At 37.3% G+C, this 17238-nt stretch overlaps 1 protein-coding gene across 1 annotated transcript; it reads left to right on the forward strand.

The window, feature by feature from the left end:
- The first annotated feature begins 12810 nt into the window (after nt 1–12810).
- On the forward strand, nt 12811–16606 carry LOC110918941 (transcription factor TCP13). The gene is made up of 4 exons (XM_022163219.1): nt 12811–12966; nt 13501–13698; nt 15571–16452; nt 16550–16606. Exons 1-4 carry the CDS (start codon nt 12811–12813, stop codon nt 16604–16606), a joined length of 1293 nt encoding a protein of 430 aa, XP_022018911.1.
- The last annotated feature ends 632 nt before the right edge of the window (nt 16607–17238 follow it).

Consider the following 17238-nt stretch of genomic DNA (forward strand, 5'->3'; position numbering starts at 1 on the left):
AAAAAGTCAACTTCAGGTGGATGCCTGTACTTGGGAGATGCACTTATTTCCTAGAAGAGCAAGAAACAAACTGTTGTCTCAAACTAAACAACTGAGGCTGTTGCAGCAAGTTGTACTACTTAACTCATGTGGCTGCAAAATCAATGGTTGGATTATGGAATAACTACTTTGAAAACTACCATCAAAATGGACAATGAAGCTACTCAAAATATCATCAAGAATCTTGTTCAACACTCAAGAACCAAGCATATTGATTTTAGACACCACTTCGTCAGAGATTGTTGTGAAAAAGGTTTGATTTCAATTCAACATGTATCCTCTATAAATGAACTTACAGATGTCTTTACAAAACCACTGGACACACTAACATTTCAAAGCCTAATCTCTAGGATTGGGATGTTAGAATTGGAATAAAAACCATTAAAAACCCTATTTCTTACTTCTCAAAACTTTCAAAATTCAAAACTTCTAGTCTCATACCTATTGTTTTACCAAAAATTGGATAAACTTCTGTTATACACTAGTAGTTTCACAAACGACTGGTCTTTCTACCACAATATCAGACAAAGGTATAAAGGTAAGAACACATGTGACCTCTATTGCTTATTATTTTCTCAAGGCCCACTACCTCTGTCTAACCAAGGAAAAACATCTTCCTATGGTATCCCAAGATAGTCATCCTTCACAAAGAACATGATGACATGTTACATCATATCCCAAGACACACATATTCACTCACACATAAGCTAGATGTTATTTCTTCACATCTAATCTTGATGATTCTCTTCAAACAACTGCTTCTTTGTCTAAAAATGTTGTTAATTCCTTTTAAAAGAACAGTGGTTCCAAATTTCATGATGGATGAACATCTAAACAACAAAAATGAGCAAAATCTCAGTGCCACATCAAAGATATAATCCCTCAGGATAATGCTCAGATGTTACAGGGTTTACTTCCTAACCCATATGAAAAAGAGGTGAAATCCATCTCAGGTATATCCTGTTGATGAGATTGCATGTATGGCTTCCATAGTGCTGATTGATCTCACTTGTTCACAGACTGACAGTGGAAACATAAGTAAGACCACTTTGTAGGCAATACTAGTTTGCTTCATTAGTAAGACAAAATAGCTAGAAATCCCCAGTACCAAGAAAAAGGGGCATCACAGTTTACAAGACTTGTGATATAACCACACATTGTGGGGGCATATGACTTCAGTAGAATGAATGATGCCATAATTTTGAATCTTCTTGAATTGATGAAACAAACTGAGAGTTGAAGTATCAAATCTCAAGTAGATGGTCACAAACAAGCCTCATGCTAAGAAAAGTTGCACCATGAAAATACCCAACAGCTGGCCTCCTAAATAGGAGCTTAAAATTTCATATTCCCTAGTCACTCTCAAATTCCTTCCAGCCACAGAAAGTCAAACTACTGGTGAGGAAACAACCACCTCATCACTAGCCAGTAAGGGTGGTATTATCTTTATCCATCCAATCTGCTAATACAAAAAAGGGGGAGATATTATACTTAAATGCCACATACCACATAATATATTCATCCTACCTTCTAGAAAAATCAAGAATCTAGAAAACTTTCAAGAAAGGCCTGTATTCTTCCTACCCGAGAAAATTCAACGGATATCTTCCAAAAGCTTCTTACCAATCACTAGACTAGTAAAGAAGAGTCAAGATGGTAGGCTAAATAAGGATTGAAATGATGATTGTTCCACAAAAACTCAAAGGGTTGGGGACTATCAATCTAATCCAAAAATTGCTAACATGCAAACAACTTGAAGCTAAAATACAAAACATCCAACAATTTCCTATAAACCAGCTCTTCTCAAACATATGGAACATTAGCATTCTTGATCAAAGACTTTGGAAAATATTCAATAATCCCACACCTCTTAGAAGAAATAAGTGTCTGTCGGTCTTCAGAGATCCAAAGGGTAGCAGTTTTTTATCTTCCCTAACCTAGAGTTCAAAGACAAGAAGTTACTTACATATTAAAAGGTGTGAAGACAGAGAACCTTTCTCTGTGAAGTCAAAGATGGCCGACTATGATGAAGATAAAGGAGTTGTCCTTGTTCACAACATTAGCAAATTCTTGCAAAGGACTCTTCATCAACAAAATAAGAGAATAAAAGACAGACCCAAATAAGTGAGTTTTGGAATCAATAGATCTAAGTGGAGATTGTTAATTGGGTTATATAAGATTTGCTGATTGTGAAAGCTAAAACCCAAAGGATCCATCATCCTTGCCTGAATAAGTTGCAAATACAATTTCTATGTCCAACAATTTCTCTCCCCTTGAAAGCTTCCTAAAACAGTTGCCCCACTTCCTGTTACATCAAATTACTACCTCCAAAGAAGATAGAGAACAAGTAGTGATCCTCAAAGTATCGGTCAACAAGTTAGTAGTGAAAGTCAACCAATGTCATAGAGTGAGGACCCAAAGACCGGTCAACAAGTCAAGGCAAAAGTTCTAGATTTCCAGAAGTGTTGGATCACAACTAGCAGTTCACTATATTTCTCTGAAGATATGACACTTCAATGAAACAGTGTAACAATCCAACAATATCACTACTACTGGCAGTTAGAACAATTAATGAAGTTGTTGAGGGTCGCTTTCATGATAACGTCACCAGCAGATTACACCTCCTATATATAGTTTGAGTGTCTTTGTAAATTAGTTAACACTAAGAGCCAACGAACATAAAAACTTAGTGAGAGTGTGATCACCTGGTAAGGGGGAGTACTTTGTACTTGTATGATTGTATTACATATTTAAATTCAATATGAATCGTTTGCAATAATCCTCTGTTCATATGTGAATTGTTTGATGTGTTAGAAATTACTTTTTGATTGAATTTATAATTTAATTAATTGTTTTACCAAGAAAAACACATACAACACACACTCGGGTCCAACAATGATCATACACAAATAACACAGTACAATAATTAAACATTACTGCAATCAATTGAAAACAAACCAAAAGGAAGTGTATTGGTATTAGAATGAAGATGTGAAAAGTTACAAAGAAAAGAGATGATAAAAAGATAGTCATTACAAACTCATGATTATGATGATCTCGTACGCACCACCAACATTGGCCAATATAGACTCATGAATAAGTAACAAATTAAAATATAGTAGAGGTGCATTACATCCCGAGATCTTCTGCATCATGTAGGGCTATTTTCATGGGCAGTATCACCTCAATTAAAACGAAAACAACCTAGCTTTTGGGTCTGCATAGTAGTCGCATAATCATTTTGAGAAGCCTGACCACTACAATCCTGATACTATCACATATTTGAATCATCAAACATTGTAACGATCATTAATATATAATATTAACAAAAAACTAAAGAAGTAACCCACTGACAAATAGGTGATGAAAACTAAACATAAACCAATAATTTGTAACAATTATGTCATTCAAATATGTTAACATATGCTTTATGAAAATTTACCTTTACGACTACATTATAAGGGTATTAGCTTCTGCACATCCTGGACTCATATAATTATAACAGAATTTTACTGCCAAACGAAATTAATATGCATTCAAAAATTAAAACTTGAATTTGTATGGACATACCTTATATCTTTAAATAAGGTCAAATCTACACACCCAAGAACCTGATCTGTTGATGCAGATTTTGTGTCCGATGCTTGTCGAATAGATTAGATTTATTTTATGCTACATATATAATAGTTAGTGAAATGGTCAAACGAACGTGTATTGACCCGCTCATTTGAAGTGGTCAAACGAGAGGGTTATTTTTTTGACCATGTGTGTTTGTTAGACAAAGAGGGTGTGGCTATAAATAGCAACCCTTTTGTCATTTGAAAACAAGAGAGAGTGAGAGATAGGGTGAGCTCATTTGAGAGAGTTCACTGTGAGCTTTAGTGTTTGGGGCAGAGATTACCACTTGGTCCCAGTTCAGTTTGTAAAAAATTAAGATATGATTTCGAAAAGAATCATTCACTAGGATATGATTTCGAAAAGAATCATTCACTAGGATATGATTTCGAAAAGAATCATTCAAAATCAAAAAGAAAGGGGAATCATATTCTATCCAATATTAGACCTTGAAACTGAGAGTCCTTCGCGTAAATTGCTTTGAATGGGTAAATCAATTATTTGTCCTTGGGGATCCGACATTAATCCTCTCATACCTACTAATTGATGTACCTGAGACGCATTTCCTCTGGCTCCCGAAAAAGACATTATATGGACTGGATTAAAAGGATCGGTCATCCGAAAATTAGGAGTCATTTCTTGTCGACGTGCATTTCGTGTCATTGCTCGTCGACCTGCTTCTATTTGTCTAGATGTGATCCAATTCGGTTATCTTGTAATCGGGCCGATTTGTAATGTTTTACTACCGATTAATACAAAGAAGTTTTGTTTATCCATCTCTAATCTCTCCCATCTTGAACTAATCTCACACTAATCATGGTTTCAGTCCCGAAACACGATCCTACAATTGGTATCAGAGCCATGGTACCCGATTTAGTAAATCTAACCATTTGCTAAATCACATGTGCTCTAGATCTGTGATTTTAGTGATTTTTGTTCAAGATGTAAAGTTGGGTGAAAATGAGAAAAACCCAGATCTGGACCCAAATATTCAGATCTGTGCTGAAACTGATCACAACAGAGTGTTGGGTTTTATGTTTTACACCTAAATAATCAAGTTTTCATCATCAAATATCACTTTTGAAGTGATTTTCGTCAAATCTGCAAAAGAAACAGTGGTTGTGTTCTTGAAGGTGTATGGCGACTGTTGAAAGAAAGCTAGGGTTTCTTCATATCTGCTCCCACGAAAAACCCCCTCCTGACGAAGAACCTTTTTCGTCATAATGTGTCCGACGAAAAACTACTGGATACACAATCGACGAAGAACCCGAAAAACCTACCATCGATGAAGAACCACTAACGAACCTGCTGCTGCTGAACAAAACTCCGGCACATCTTTTGTGGGTTTCAAACGAAGAATGATGATGTTAGTGGTTGTTGTTGGTATGTACTGCAGATGCTGTTAGGGTTGTGATTTACAGTTGTGGCAATGGCTGCACATGTTTGAAGGTTTAAGATGAAATTAGCGGTTGAAGTCGGAATCAGAGGTGTGTACCGAAGATGGCAGCTGTACAAGATGATATATGCGGCTGGGGTATTTTTTATTGTTTTGGTTGTTGTGTATCGAAGATGGAAAAGGAGATAGATGTTGGTTGTTGGTTCTTGAGGTTGGATGAAGTTCATCGCAGAGAGTGAACTAGAAGTACTGGAACATGTCGGCTGAGTATATTGATGTTGACTGTGGTTTGCAAATCTTAAAATGGCACCTAGGTTTGTTGACTATTGGGTCATATTGGATGCCTTTTAAATGGGTTGTGATTACATGATTACTATCTATATTGGGCCAAAGTTAAAGGTTGTTGTGTTTACATGTGGTGGGCTCTTATGTCTTGAGCCTCTAATATTAAAAGACATCAAATAATTCATATTGGGCTTTTGAAAGTTGTTTTGTATCAACAAAACTTTCTATAAGTTCAAGTGTGGGCATTGAGTTTTGTTGCAAATTTAGTTCTTAAATTTGTAAACAACTAGTTGGTCGGGTGTTCGCGAACTTGATTTGAACCGCGCTTCTAAATGTCGACGTCAAAATTAGTACGGGTTCGAGAGCGCGCGAGATGATGCGGCATGATGAAAACAGATGATGATATTTTTGAAAAATGTGGGGTAGTCACGGTTACCGATGCAAACATCAAATTTGGTGACTTGACTACTATGGGCCAAAAAAAAAACAAAAAAAAACAGTATGTTCACTTCCGCACGTCAATGTTTATGATTGTTATCAGTTATTCGTAAATGTTCGAAAGCATTTTGTTTATTGTCATATTCTCGCATTTGAAAACGAACGTATGAACCTGGAATGTCAATACCGGTCCTAACGAGTTCACAAAGTGTTTGGAGGGATACAAGTCGGATCCTACGGGGTACTAGGGGAAATTTCTTTATCAACTAGAATATGCAAAAAAGAAAGCATTTTGTTTATTGTCATATTCTCGCATTTAGTAACGAATGAATGAACCTGGAATGTCAATACCGGTCCTAACGAGTTCACAAAGTCTTTGGAGGGATACAAGTCAGATCCTACGGGGTGCTAGGGGACGTTATTATTCAACTATAATATGCAAAGAAGAAAATCGTTTTCGTGATTTTTTGAACAACCGAGAACATTCAGTGAAGACTAACGACAGTTCCGCTCAGTTGAGGGAATTGGTGAACATTTGAAGATAAATTCTACTCAGTGGAGAGAATTTGTTCTGTGAAATTGACGACAGTTTCTTTGAAGTGGAGAGAATTTGTTATGTTTTAGAGATCTTACCAAAGAAATGGGGGGATAAAAAATTTTCATATGTTGAATTTCTTCGGTAAATTTCTAAACGCAATCACAGGTGGTAGAGTTTGTGATTTTCTAGTGCTACTAACGGTTTAGCGTTGAATGTTTGGCACAGACACATATTTGAGGATTTTAATTAATTCTTTAGCCAGCGTGAAGGGTTTTGCACGGAAACATATAGGTATCTAAAGTCGACAGTAGTTTCAAAGCGTTGTTCACTGAAGACCTGGGGGAATCTTTATGAAAGTTGATAGTTCAAGGCTAAAGACCTGCAAGATTCGGTTTTGGGTTTGATGTTTCTTTGGGACTTTACAGAGATCTGGGCGTAACTCAATTCGTTGAGTTTGCAAACGATGTACTTGGTAAAGCTGACGTCCTGAGTACTAATGCTGAAGATTCGTAGTGCTTTGCTTGGTCAACTTCACAAAGGCGAGACAATGAGATCTGGATGTAGTTCAACTAAGCGTGTTGTTTGGTTCAGCTTGCAAAGGATATACTCGGTCTAGCTGACTTTCCTGAGTATTGATGCTGAGGATTAAAGTGCATCACTTGGTCGATTCCACAAAGACGGTTTACAGAAGATAGTTCACCAAAAATCTCTACCAATGTAGTATGCTTGAATGAAATAGAGTTCTTATGACAGATCAAGACTTGATGCAGTTCTTAAAGAATGGAACCCATATCAAATGCCGGTTGGAGTGTTGGAAGATCAGTGGAAGATCGGTCAATTGAGCCTTGTGAGGAAATTGCACAACACTCAACATGGGTACCCGTACTTAAAGGGGGAACTATTATACAAGGAGCGTCAAAATACTACTTACCTGGATCATCGGTCAAGTGGGAATTTGTTAACACAGAGAAGATAAATACTTGACTGAAGATCGATCGCAGTTGCATTTTCAGCATTCGACAGCAACAGATAAGGGGGAATTTGTTGATGCAAATTTTGTGTCCTATGCTTGTCGAATAGATTAGATTTATTTTATGCTGAATATGTAATAGTTAGTGAAATGGTCAAACGAATGTGTATTGACCCGTTCGTTTGAAGTGGTCAAACGAGAGGGTTATTTGTTTGACCATGTGTATTTTCTAGACAAAGAGGGTGTGGCTATAAATAGCAACCCTTTTGTCATTTGCAAACAAGAGAGAAAGAGAGAGAGAGAGAGAGAGAGAGAGAGAGAGAGAGAGATAGGGTGAGCTCATTTGAGAGAGTTCACTGTGAGCTTTAGTGTTTGGGGAGAGATCACCACTTGGTCTCTCCCCGGATGTATACTCCTTTGGTATTAGTTCGGTTATCTTGTAATCAGGCCGATTTGTAATGTTTTACTACCGATTGATACAAAGAAGTTTTGTTTATCCATCTCTAATCTCTCCCATCTTGAACTAATCTCACACTAATCACGGTTTCGGTCCCGAAACACGGTCCTCCATGATCAATCTGAAGAGATACAAACAACTCAATGGGTGATAAATTAACACAAAATAATCAAATAAGTTCAACATTACTCACCTAGTCATATGCATGCACAACACGATTATATACAACTACACAACATCAAAATTAGATACAAGTGCACAATATAAAGAAGCTCATACATACATTATCGTTCATAACATCAACATGAATAACACATTTAAATAAACATGAAAATAATATAACATAAATGTATACCTTGAAGTCACTTCAGATCTGTACATTGTAAAAAAAATAGAAAAAAAAAAACCAAGAACATATAATAAGAATCAAATTTGTAAGAATTTGTATCAAGACACCTTTATATGATGTGGATGTTGTTTGCAGACCAGCTCGGTTTACATTTAACCATCTATATTTCAAAATAGTTGACAAAGGAGTAAAACAGGATTCACAGGTTGCTACCTTATATTTATAGTTGATTCTGGAACGATTTTAAATTCAAAAACAAGAGGGGATAATTTATAAACGGAATAAGAGGGGGAACATGTTTAGAATAATTGGAATGAACATGTTTCGAACAGAGTGGGAACGGTTATCGCATAACCGTCGTTGAAACGCATAACCGTCTATTTTATTAAGCCAAGATTACTCGATTTCTTCATCCGACACCATGTTCAAACCTAAAACGATTACGAATGGCCTACGTTAATAGTCTTTTAAATTCATTGTAAGTTGTTAGTTGTGATCGCTCAAGTTACTGTTGATCATGCGGTTACTACTGATCGCACAACCACTACTGACTTAGTTACCAGTGAATTAGTTCTTACTCATGATAAATTAGTTGCTAATGATGTTTCCACAAACTAGGCAGATCTGAAGCAAGTTTCACGGCCTTTCAACAACTATAATAAATTTTTTGATCGGCCCATTCACCCCGCTAGGGCCCTTGCCCCCTTTTGTAGGTGTCAAACTTCAAATGAATCTCGAACAAACGTGCACTTCCACCTACTAACAGATTTTTCTTTGTTCTTAAGTAAATCACAATTAGGTAAAAGACTTTGATGACCATAAAATCACCAATAATGAGTTGGGATATATAGAAGAGTGCTATTGGGCCGATAATTGTGAGTCGTTAGTGTCAACTCACCGACAAACTGCATAAAAATAGCTCAAATACAAATGCACACAAACACTACAAGAAATCAGAGCAATATGGGCGACACATGTCGCCATTAAAGACCCCCTTTGTCGCCGCTTATACTTTTAGCGGCGATATGTCGCCGCTACTGATAACGCCGCTAATACTCGGCCGCTAATGATTGGTAATAGTCGCTATTGTGTCGCCCCTAATGCTTTGGTCGGAGCTTCGCCTGAAACTTCACCAGATATGGATTAATCAATTGTCAAACCAACAAAACACCATTAATATGTTAGCAAACATGTTTGAACTTGAAAGTGAGGTAAAACACTACGTTTTTTTCTCGTTAAAATCAGATTTACATAAAATGATTCTATATGATTTACATGATTTACAAGAGACAAAAAGTAAAAGGTGGCCTGAGACAGAGCTTGACGGTGGTGGTGGTGTTGTAGCTTGACTGTGGGGGTGAAGTGATGGAGCTTGATGGCGGTGGTCCGGTGGTGGTGGAGCTTGATGATGTCGGTCCAGTGGTGGTGTTCCGGTGGAGGTAGTTCACGGTGGTGGTGGTCCGGTGGTGCATCTTCACGGTGGTGGTGGTCCGGTGGTGGCATCTTCATGGTGGTGGTGATTGAGGTTGTTGGTGTCCGGTTGAAGATTAGAGTGTGTTGAAGAAGATGGGGATAAATGAATATTGTGTTTGTTTGAGTCAAGAAACAACCCAAGCCATTGGATCATCTTCCCATCAAGGGCCAAGATCAATACTTTTTCAGCTTCACATGGATCGACTATTAGCGGTGACGCTAATAGCGACGCCATGAAGCAATAGCAGCAACTTGATTGTTTGTCACCACTATTGCTTCGTGTCGTCGATAATAGTAGGTATTTGTTGTAGTGAAAGGATCACTTTATTGGCTATTTATTGAGAAAAGAACCAACTTTTAGAAAATATTCATGTTCCAGTTTCAGGTAATTTGGAACCGTGTTATTGGTTCATTGGAAGACGAAGATCGCGAATATTCTACAACGAAACATAGGAAAACCTTTACATGGTATTTCGTATTTTAATATCATATTTAAATTAGTACACAAGCTAAGATAATTATATTTGATCGAGTGTGTTATGGTACTACTAACATTATATACTTTTTGTCGGAAAGTAAACAGTATGTCATAGTGTAGGGGCTAAATGTATAACATGGTGTTCTATATAAACACCCTTCTTATGTAACCCTAAATCAAGTTTTCTAAATACAATTCAAACCCCAATTACAGAATGTATTCTCTATACCAAACAACATGGTATCAGAGCAGTGTTTCTGATTCTTGAACACTTTGCTCATCACCTACAAAGCCAATCCAACCTCAAACCAGAAAAAAAATGATAATCCAAATCAAAATCAAACTCTGAAAATCACCGGATCTATTTCCGTTGCTGCCAGATCCATTGCCGCCTCTTCGTTCACATGCTTCAACACTCTTTCCCTTATCACTCTCGCATCAATTAGGAAATCGGTCTAGGTTTCTAACACTGCAGTCGCTCGACTGTCATTGTGAACTTGGATTTCTTTTGATGAATCAAACTAGAATATTGTTGCAAAGTGGATTGCCTTTTATTGTCCAGCCGCACAAAGCCTAAAACTTCAACCAGGATACCTTAAAACCCAATCTATTCCGCTGCGTATTTAAAACCCTAAAACGTTGCATATTTGTTATCCAGCGTATTTGATAAACCAACCCTAAATCTTGAACGAGAGTTCGAGTCGCCCGGCGTATTTGATAAATACGCTGGTAAGATAACATTTTTTTCCGTTTTTATTCTGGCGGATTTAAGTTTCCCAGCATATTTGTTTCCGGCGTAATTGATAAATCTTGAACGCGAGTTCAAGTGTCCAGCGTATTTATTAAATACGCGGGTCAGCTGTTTTTTGGTCCATGAAGACAACGTATTTACCAAAAAAAAGGTGTCAGAAAAGTTACTATGGCAATCAATCATGAAAAAAACAGTTCTTGGATATTTCATTCTGGTGCCACTGACACTATGACGTTGGAACCGTTGGACATACGCTCAATGACCAAACCTCAAAAAGCTTAAATCCACACAGCAAACAACGAAACAATGCAACTGAAAGGATGAGGAACAATTGAAATTTCACCAACTATGAAATTATCAAATTGCCTTTATGTTTCGCCATTATCACACAAATTTCTCTCAATTAGTCATATTACCAAAGAATTAAATTGTACGCTACTAATGCATCCTACTTTTTGCCTCCTACAGGATATCTGAACGGGTGTGATTATTGGAGGTGGTTCTGAGCGCCAAGGATTATACTACATGGATGAAGTGGCACAACAGGGTATTGTAATGTTGGCACATGGAACTGAAAACCGGGAAGTATGGCTATGGCATAGATGTTTGAGACACCCATCCACCGGTTATTTGCATCTTTTGTTTCCAAAACTCTTCCCTTCAAACAATAACATAGATTGTGAAACCTGTTTTCATGCCAAAAGCCATCGACAACCATTTAAACCTAGCAATACGAAAGTTGCTTTACCTTTTTCACTAATCCATTCTGATGTGTGGGGTCCTACCCCTGTTATGGGAGGGGGCAGGGTTTTCGGTACTTTCTACTATTCGTGGATAATTGCACTCACATGACATGGGTATATTTTTTTACAAACAAAGCCGAAGTTTACAAGAAATTTATCACGTTTTATGCTATGATTCACACTCAGTTCCAAAGGGAAATCCAAATCCTTCAATCCGACAATGGGGGGAGGGGATTTGTCAATACATCCATGAAACAATTCTTTAAAACCAAATTAGTTCATCAAACCTCTTGTTCTCATACCCCCGAACAAAACGGTGTTCCCAGATGGAAAAACCGTATTATTCTTGAAATGACTCAAGCTTTTCTAATTGAATCTCAGGTACCTACATCTTTCTGGCCGGAGGCGATCGCAACCTCCGTGTATCTCCTAAATCGGCTTCCCACCAAAGCTCTTAAGTTTAAGACTCCCTTAGATTGTCTGTCTAAGTCTGCCAGTATTCCCCATCCTCTTACACTTGAACCTCGAATCTTCGGTTGTACAACATTTGTCCACATACCAAAAACCAACAGATACAAGCTTGGTCCATGTGCTGAGAAATGTGTATTTGTCGGCTATGGGATCGATCAAATAGGTGACTGGTGTTATAATCCAAAAACTCGTCAAATGTTCACAACAATGAATTTTGACTTTCTTAAAACAAAATACTTTTGTAATATCCAACTCAGTGGTCAGGGGGAGAATGAATTTTGACACTCTGAGTTGGCTAACTCAACTTCCATTATCTGAAGAAGTAACAACAGAAGACCATCATAGTACTTCGAGTCAGTCACCTTCAAACACAGACACACAATCTGCAGAGTACAGTACCACTGAAGAAAGTCCATCCAACGTGATACCAGAAGTAAGAAATACTGAGAACCCTGAATGTTCTACGTCTTATAACTATGAGACAACAAGAGAACACATAGAACCGATAACAACAGAACCTACAGAACATGTTGAACTAGATGTTGAACAGGTTAAACCAGATGTTGAACATTTTGAACCAATTGCAGCAGAGACAACCGGAAGATACTCTCTCCCTCCAAGAGAAAATAGAAGAGTTCCTCTCAAGAGATACAAGAAAAGGTGGCTCCAAGATCTAGGTACCCTGTGGCAAACATTGCCACTGGCAATTTGTCTAAGGAAGCTAAAGTGTTTGCCGTTTCCTTATGCTTTGAACAAACGCCACCTACAACACAAGAAGCCTTGAATTCAAAAGAGTGGAAAAAGGCCATGGAGACCGAAATGGAAGCACTCAAGAAGAATAGCACATGGGAGAAATGCACCCTTCCACCAGGAAAGAAACCAGTAGGATGTCGTCGGGTGTTTTCATCAAACACCGGCCTGATGGCAAAATTGAAAGATACAAAGCACGACTGGTTGCAAAGGGTTATACTCAGACATATGGAATTGACTACTCTGAAACCTTCTCCCCAGTAGCAAAAATCGACACAATCAGAGTTCTTTTTTCAATAGGAGCCAATAAGTTTGGCCTCTTCATCAATTTGATGTGAAAAATGCCTTCCTTCACAGAGAACTAAACGAGGAGGTCTATATGGATACCCCACCGGGATTCAATGAGAATTTCAAAGCTGGATAAATATGTCGGTTAAAGAAATCTCTGTATGGGCTTAAGCAGTCTCTTAGAGCTTGGTTTGGGAGGTTTACCCTTCCTATGAAGAAATATGGCTTCAAACAAAGCAATTCTGACCGTACTCTATTTTTGAAATGTAGGGGAAATCTTGTAACCTGCTTAATTATCTACGTTGATGACATGATACTTACAGGGAACAATGAAGAGGAAATGTCAATGTTAAGGGATAAACTTTTTTTCGGACTTCGAGATGAAAGACCTAGGAAGATTAAAATATTTCCTTAGAATTGAAGTTCTAAGAACTAAACAAGGGATTTTTTATCTGTCAGAAGAAATATATTCTTGACCTCCTAGCCGAAACCGGAATGATTGAGTGCAAACCGGCGGATACCCTAATGGTGGTTAACCACAGCCTACACATGGAAGATAGAGCAGAACTAGCAGATAAGGAGAGATATCAACGAATGGTGGAAAAACTGATATACCTCTCCCACACTCATCCAGATATAGTTTATGCAGTAGGAGTGGTAAGTCAATCAATTTATGCACCAGCCCCAAGCAAGTCACATGGAAGCAGTTTTAAGAACCATCAGGTTTATCAAGGGAGCAACGGGTCATGGTATACTTTTCAAACCAAATGGGCACTCAGAAATCCAAGCATATGCAGACGCCGACTAGGCAGGGGATAAAGGAACGAGAAGGTCAACCTCAAGATACTTCACCATGGTCGGAGGAAATCTAGTTACCTGGAGAAGTAAAAAACAAAAAGTAGTCGCCCTATCTAGTGCAGAAGCTGAATTCCGAGGGGTTGCACGTGGCCTAAGAGAGATTCTGTGGATTCGCAAGCTCCTAACTGAGATTGGCTTTCCTCCTACTACAGCAACCAAAATCATGTGCAACAATAAAGCTGCTATACGCCTATACAGATCTCATAAAATCCAGTCCAACATGATCGAACAAAACATGTGGAGGTAGACCGACATTTCATCAAGGAGAACTGGAGGAAGGTATCATAGAGCTCCCATATGTATTGTCAAAAGATCAACTCGCAGATATTCTTACAAAAGCCGTTAACGGAAACGTATTTAGTAGCTGCTTGAGCATGTAAGTATTGGTGATCCCACTAATGAACTTGAGGGGGAGTGTCGGAAAGTAAACAATATGTCATAGTGTAGGGGCTAAATGTATTACATGGTGTTCTATATAAACACCCTTCTTATGTAACCCTAAATCAAGTTTTCTAAATACAATTCAGACCCCAATTACATAGTTTATTCTCTATACCAGACAACACTTTTAAGACAAATAAATATTAGATGGTAAAAACTAAGATCTTTATCAACATTCCTCACAATTGTATCTCAACTGGTTACTGGTGTACGTAATTGTTGGCAATATGATTTTATTTTTCGTCGAAAAAAAAGTAAGCACAAACATTTGTGAAAATGATTGTATCAACAATAACATGTTTTCTCAAATTTGTTTTATAAGAGGTCATTTTAGTTATCTAATAAGGTGTTATTAGTCTGGAAAGGTGTTAAGGATTCAAGTCCTACAGTTGATAAAAACATAGATATCGGAGGATTAGCTAGTGGGTATGGGTGTGTTAGCCGGTCAAAATATAATAAGTGAACTCAGTTTTGATCTCTTTGGTTGCAATCTTATTTTAGCTTTGTGTTCACTTAAGATATAGGAGGATTAGCTAGTGGGTATGGGTGTGTTAGCCAGTCAAAATATAATAAGTGAACTCAGTTTTGATCTCCTTGGTTGCAATCAAAATATAATAAGTGAACTCAGTTTTGATCTCCTTGGTTGCAATCTTATTTTAGCTTTGTGTTCACTTAATGTATCATTCTTTCACGCTTCTAGCGGTTTTCTAGATAACTAATAAAAGGCCGGGCAGTCGTTCATGTATCAAGTCAAGTGTTTAGATTTTTTACAAATGCAGTATATTTATTCAAAAAAAGAAACTGATAAATTCAAATAAATCAAGACAGCAACTGACCTACAATAACATTTTATTTATTTTTTATTTTTTTTGCATCATAAAGCTGAAAAGTTTTAGAATTTTGTAAACACTAGAACACATAAACACATAAAAGTATAAATAAAAAAGAACATATTACAGTCAGCAAATAGCACCTATAATTAGCAACAAACAATCATGATTTAGTACCCTTTATACATATGAATAATAATAAGCATGTGCAATGAACGGTCTCTCTTTCTCTAGTAGCCAATCATATCCTTGATTTGAGTATGTAGTGGACCTTCATTCAGTCATTTGTTTTCTTTCTTCTAGTGAGATAACCTTCCATTGCAGGTTTAAATTAAGGTCCCTTTCACCAGGCTCCTTGGATCTATTATAAATACAGTCAACATATATTATACATAGATAGCATCTCTCCAAAGGGTACACTAAAGAAATGCATCCTTCCTACATTAACAGCAACAGCAACACTTCTTTCTGCTACTACAACCATGAAGAACCGAATTTTATGCCTACTATTATGCAGTCCACAATGGAAAAGCCCAGCAACAGTCCTGTGGTTCTTGAAAGTAACTGTACTTTAACGGGCAGGGGTCGATCTTCCAAGAAAGACCGTCACAGCAAGATTAACACAGCTCGAGGCCCCCGGGATCGACGAATGAGATTGTCCCTTGATGTTGCTAAGAAGTTCTTCAGTTTGCAAGACATGCTAGGCTATGATACGGCTAGCAATACTATCGAGTGGCTGCTCATGAAGTCGAAACCCGCTATTCTAGATCTCCACCACCAGAAGTTGAACCAGGGCTGCAGCCTATCCCACAGTCCATCTTCTGCTTCAGAATGTGAAGTTCTGTCTGGAATTGATGATCAGTCAACCGAGAAAACTGAAGAGGATAAGGTACTCATAAAAGAGAAGAAAAAGCCTGAAAGAGGAGTGAGGAAAAGTGTTTATATTGATCACTCTCTAGCTAAAGAAAGTAGAGAAAAGGCAAGAGCAAGGGCAAGGAAGAGAACAACGGAAAAGAAACTTGGTTATGATGGTGCTGCAGATTGTCATCAATATTCAAAACTTAGACCTAATATGGATCAGGTAATGGATCAAAACACAAACCGATTAGGGTCGTGGATCCCCTTCGGCGAAAACCAAGTTCAGTTAATCGATCAATCCGAATATCCAAACTCAAATTCTCAGTTTAAGCAAGGGATTGTTGGTGATAATTCATCCATGATGTCAAGCAACTGGAGTCCATCCTTCTTGTTCAATTTGCATAACCCTGGACTTTCTCATGAGGTCAGTTCACAATATACAAGAAATGATGTATATCATTGGTTGTAGATAATGTAAATCATTGTACATAATTAACGAAATATGTTTATCTTGTCTGCAGCATCAGTTCAGTGATCTGCAGATTCTTGGTAAACCATGGGAAGGCATCAACAATTAGGTCAGTGTTGCATAGTTATAATCATTACACTACTTAGTGATTATTGTAATAATAAGTTTATGTGTAGATGTATTCACGCTTACTATTATATACAGATGCTGTAAATCTGGTTTGATTATCATATAATCTCTTATGTTATAATTAAGATCTACCATGTCCTTGTGTCCGTCAACTATAAATCTATGTTTCTGATCTTTTAATTTGATCTAGACCACCCAAAATGATGTAGACTTTAGTGGTTTGGGTCACTGGTTATGTCTTTCTTTGTTCTTTATATCTAAATAAAAGTTTCCTATTAGTAAATTGAAAGTAAAATCTATGATAGCCAACTTAATTTTACACTATAAATTTGTTCTTTTGTTGTTCTTCATCAGCATATAAACTACTTAATTTCTACATGATATCCTAATGTATGTCTATTTACCATAGTGCCGATAATAGAGTTCTTATTGCCAAACTAATTAATAAGAACTACTTATGGTTGCCCTACTATATATAAACTTCTTCTCTTTCCAAGAGGAAGACATGTATCTCACTTTGGCAATTACCTTTAGTTATTTGTGTGCCCGTGTATGTGATTTGCTTAATGTAATAAATCATTAGGTATCTCTAATATGAAACTGCCATGAGGT

This window comes from Helianthus annuus, chromosome 16, assembly GCF_002127325.2.
Source record: "Helianthus annuus cultivar XRQ/B chromosome 16, HanXRQr2.0-SUNRISE, whole genome shotgun sequence".
Taxonomy (NCBI): Eukaryota; Viridiplantae; Streptophyta; class Magnoliopsida; order Asterales; family Asteraceae; genus Helianthus; species Helianthus annuus.

Coding starts and splice junctions, on each gene's coding strand:
- LOC110918941 (XM_022163219.1), top strand. CDS start 12,811: ATGGAGACCGAAATGGAAGCACTCAAGAAGAATAGCACATGGGAGAAA. Junction 13,699..15,570: donor TAGTTTATGCAGTAGGAGTG/GTAAGTCAATCA, acceptor ATACATAGATAG/CATCTCTCCAAAGGGTACAC. Junction 16,453..16,549: donor ACCCTGGACTTTCTCATGAG/GTCAGTTCACAA, acceptor TCTTGTCTGCAG/CATCAGTTCAGTGATCTGCA.